This window comes from Rutidosis leptorrhynchoides, chromosome 9 (genome assembly GCF_046630445.1).
Source record: "Rutidosis leptorrhynchoides isolate AG116_Rl617_1_P2 chromosome 9, CSIRO_AGI_Rlap_v1, whole genome shotgun sequence".
Taxonomy (NCBI): Eukaryota; Viridiplantae; Streptophyta; class Magnoliopsida; order Asterales; family Asteraceae; genus Rutidosis; species Rutidosis leptorrhynchoides.
In genome coordinates, this window is record NC_092341.1 from 173,788,688 (window position 1) to 173,793,114 (window position 4,427).

At 30.6% G+C, this 4,427-nt stretch overlaps 1 protein-coding gene across 2 annotated transcripts; it reads left to right on the forward strand.

The window, feature by feature from the left end:
- Positions 1-1,168: 1,168 nt before the first annotated feature.
- LOC139866870 (tubulin alpha-4 chain-like) lies at positions 1,169-3,746 on the forward strand. 2 transcript variants are annotated; one of them, XM_071855167.1, is made up of 5 exons: positions 1,169-1,346; positions 2,066-2,300; positions 2,393-2,763; positions 2,840-3,300; positions 3,383-3,746. In XM_071855167.1, exons 1-5 carry the CDS (start codon positions 1,254-1,256, stop codon positions 3,579-3,581), a joined length of 1,359 nt encoding a protein of 452 aa, XP_071711268.1. In that variant the 5' UTR covers positions 1,169-1,253; the 3' UTR covers positions 3,582-3,746. The 2 variants fall into 2 exon arrangements, with proteins under 2 accessions (XP_071711268.1, XP_071711267.1); XM_071855166.1 differs by having other exon boundaries at positions 2,840-3,746.
- Positions 3,747-4,427: the final 681 nt, after the last annotated feature.

Here is a 4,427-nt window from a genome sequence, read left to right on the forward strand (position 1 = left end):
ATAATAATAATAATTTATAATAATAATAATTTTTAATGATAACAATAATAATAATATGTAATAATAATAATAATATTAATCATAATAACTAAAATTATATTTTTACTACTAATTATAATAATGATATTAACAATGATAATAATAATAATATAACAAATCAATTGTATCTAATATTAATAATATTGATATTAATATTATTATTAATATTTGTTTTAATAACAATAATGAAGGTAGTAATATTAATATAACAACTATATTTTTTACTTGCATTATATATTATTAGTTATGTAATATCATATAATATGTTATATAATAACTTTTATTGAATATCTAATAATCATAAATTCTATATATATACAATATACATATAATAATAATTATACATGGAAATCATATTTACTTATATATAAATTCATTTTAAATTACACTTAATTACTTATCTTATTTTACAAATGTTTAAATTATGTTTTATAATTTCAAATTATTATATATACTTACATATATATACACACACACACACACACACACACACACACACACACACACACACATATCTATTTACAATTAATGGTTCGTGAATCGTCGAAACTGGTCGAAGGTAATTGAATACATGAACATAGTTCTAAAATTTTCGAGACTCAACATTATAGATTTTGTTATCGTGTCGGAAACATGTAAAGATCAAGTTTAAATTTGGTCGAAAATTTCCGGGTCGTCACATAATATTATTCTTAACGGTCGGTTTTAAAGAAACTTTTTAGGAACTCATGTTTGATGTTTTATCGATTATTTATTAATTCAAGTTAAAATAACTCCAACGCACGGGCTCATAATCTATGCGTTAGTATTCGATACTAATGTTTTCGATACAAATGTTATCAGTAACAAAGCGTTTTTCTATTGTAATTGTATATAGAAATTGTATTATACATTTGATAGGTATCAATATTAACATGATCGACTACTAATTTATAAAAATGTTGTGTAACGCACGGGCTCATAAAACTTGTAATAATAATAAATTTATGAAACTACGTAAATAGTTGAGGGGTATTATCTGTAAGTTATTTGTGGTAACCGACGAAAGGGACCCGCGATCCCTACAATACAGCCCAGTATAAAATGGAAGCTCCTGTTTTGATGAAACACATATTTGAAATCCATTTGAGAGGAGGCGTCTTAATAAACGCCCTTCGAATAGCCCTTTGCAAACCAAACCCTAGATCTCCGATTTCATTTCAACCGAACCGAAGATGAGAGAATGCATTTCTGTTCACATCGGTCAGGCCGGTATTCAAGTCGGTAATGCCTGTTGGGAACTCTACTGTCTCGAGCACGGCATTTCGGTATTCTTCGTTTATTTTTTTTTTAGTTTCTTATCGAATCATAATCAGATCTATTGTTTATATTTGTTATTTCCATCATTTTATGATTATATGATTTCAGATTTAATTTTTTTTGTTTTTATTTTATCGTTTTTTGAATGTATGTATCAGACCTGTTTAGAATCTTCAGATCTGTGTTGACTATGTTTTTATACCTCGTTTTTGTTAATATTTTATAATCATTTGTAAAATTGTTATAATATAATGTGGATTTATGATGGAGCGATATGATATGTTATATATGTTAATGTGTATGTTGACATCTAGATCTACGATTTCAGATCTCAACATCTGAAATTTTATATATGTATGATATCAATCTTTGTTCGTATGTATATGTATAAATGTATGTTCATACATATGTTTATCTATAAATGAATGTACTTTTACAATGAGGTATTTATGATGATATATTACAGTCCTTCATTTGCTGGTGATTTCGAATTCGATTCAACTGTTTTGGATGTTTTTCAATGTTTAAATGGCATTAATTAATACAAGTATGATTGGGTCGGAGACATCAATTGTTGATATCTAATTGATTATGTGATTACGTGATGTAAAAAAGATCGGTTGTTTCATATATGTGGTGGTTTGTCATAATAATAATAATTAATTTTATTTATTTGTTGTGTATTATAGTTTTAGATATAAACTTTTTTTTTATATGTGTTTGGCAGCCTGATGGTCAGATGCCAAGTGACAAGACTGTTGGAGGAGGTGATGATGCCTTCAACACTTTCTTCAGTGAAACAGGTGCTGGAAAGCACGTTCCTCGTGCTATTTTTGTAGATCTGGAGCCTACTGTTATTGATGAAGTAAGGACCGGGACGTATCGTCAGCTATTTCACCCTGAGCAACTTATCAGTGGGAAAGAAGATGCTGCTAACAACTTTGCTCGTGGTCACTACACCAGTTAATACCTTGCCATAACTTCTGATTCACTTTATATTTGTTAACAATAATCATTTTATTGTTCATTAACAAGTAACTTTGTTGTGTTGCAGTTGGAAAAGAGATTGTTGACCTGTGCCTTGACCGTATCCGAAAGCTTGCTGATAACTGCACTGGTCTTCAGGGTTTCTTGGTGTTTAACGCTGTGGGTGGAGGAACCGGTTCTGGTCTTGGTTCTCTTTTGTTGGAGCGTTTGTCTGTTGACTATGGAAAAAAGTCAAAGCTGGGATTCACTGTTTACCCTTCACCTCAAGTTTCAACCTCAGTTGTAGAGCCATACAACAGTGTGCTTTCCACTCATTCTCTTTTGGAGCATACAGATGTCTCTGTGCTGCTCGATAATGAGGCCATCTATGATATTTGCAGACGTTCTCTTGATATCGAGCGTCCCACCTACACTAATCTCAACCGTTTGGTTTCTCAGGTACTAATTACATCACTTTCATGTATAGTATGTGTTATGTGGGCAACAAAACTAATAATATCTTGATAAAATGCAGGTGATTTCTTCTTTAACCACCTCGCTTAGGTTTGATGGAGCCTTGAATGTGGACGTTACTGAGTTTCAAACAAATCTTGTGCCTTACCCGAGGATCCACTTCATGCTTTCGTCTTACGCCCCTGTTATCTCAGCTGAGAAAGCATATCATGAGCAACTGTCGGTTGCTGAGATCACCAACACTGCATTTGAGCCATCATCTATGATGGCTAAGTGTGATCCACGACATGGTAAGTACATGGCTTGTTGTCTGATGTACAGGGGAGATGTTGCACCAAAGGATGTGAATGCAGCTGTGGGGACCATCAAGACCAAACGCACCATTCAGTTTGTGGACTGGTGTCCAACTGGGTTCAAATGTGGTATTAACTATCAGTCCCCAACTGTGGTTCCTGGTGGTGATCTAGCCAAGGTGCAGAGGGCTGTGTGCATGATTTCGAACTCCACAAGTGTTGCTGAGGTGTTTTCTCGAATTGATCATAAGTTTGATTTGATGTATGCGAAAAGGGCTTTTGTTCATTGGTATGTGGGTGAGGGTATGGAGGAAGGTGAATTTTCTGAAGCTCGTGAGGATTTGGCTGCTTTGGAAAAGGATTATGAAGAAGTTGGTCTTGAATCAGGTGAGGGTGAAGATGATGATGAAGAGGAGTACTGAGTGGATGGATGATGCTCATTGTTTCAATGTTACTGTTGTGTTGTTTCTTTTAGTATTTGTTGTTTCATGCATCTTAGTTCCTGTATGACTTGTGTTTTGCTTGTGTTTTAGACTTTGGTGGTAAGACGTCATTTGACTGTTCTTACAATGTTTTCTATCTTTTTAAAACGTTGAAACACCTTCAGCGTGTCACTTTCAATGATGTTTTAATATCATATCTTTGGTTTTTGGTTGTTTGGACGAAAAAAGTTTCTAGATATTTGGAAGAAATCTTCATCCATTGATTGATTGATTCATAAAATTAGAAAATTTTTCTAGTCTTGTATCTAGGAATTTTTTTTAACTATATAACATTATTTAAAGATACAACTGTTTGGAAAACACTAACGCCTTGTTTGGCTCACAGAATTCAATGGGATTCCGGCTGTGACGACCCGAAAATTTCTGACTAAATTTAAACTTGACCTTTATATGATCTCGATACGATGAGCAAAATCTGTTAAACCGAGCCTTAAAATTTTGAACTGTTATATGGATTCAATTACCCTTTGACTATTTTCCGACGATTCACGAACAATTGTTTGTAAATAAATATGATTATATATATACATATATATATATATATATATATATATATATATATATATATATATATATATATATATATATATATATATATATATATATATATATATATATAATAATAATAATAATAATAATAATAATAATAATTTGAAATTATAAAATATAATTTTAACATTGAACTAGATATGAAAAATAAGATACAAAATAATTAAGTGCTATTAAAATTAATATATATATATATATATATATATATATATATATATATATATATATATATATATATATATATATAAATTCAATACATAAGTAATATTATATATATTGTAATATATAAAATTTATAATATTAA

What these genes read in the sequence shown, in the direction of transcription:
- LOC139866870 (XM_071855167.1), top strand. Translation starts at nt 1,254, where the DNA reads ATGAGAGAATGCATTTCTGTTCACATCGGTCAGGCCGGTATTCAAGTC. An exon ending in TGCTCGTGGTCACTACACCA is followed by an intron (nt 2,301 to 2,392) that starts GTTAATACCTTG and finishes GTTGTGTTGCAG; the next exon opens with TTGGAAAAGAGATTGTTGAC. An exon ending in TCAACCGTTTGGTTTCTCAG is followed by an intron (nt 2,764 to 2,839) that starts GTACTAATTACA and finishes GATAAAATGCAG; the next exon opens with GTGATTTCTTCTTTAACCAC.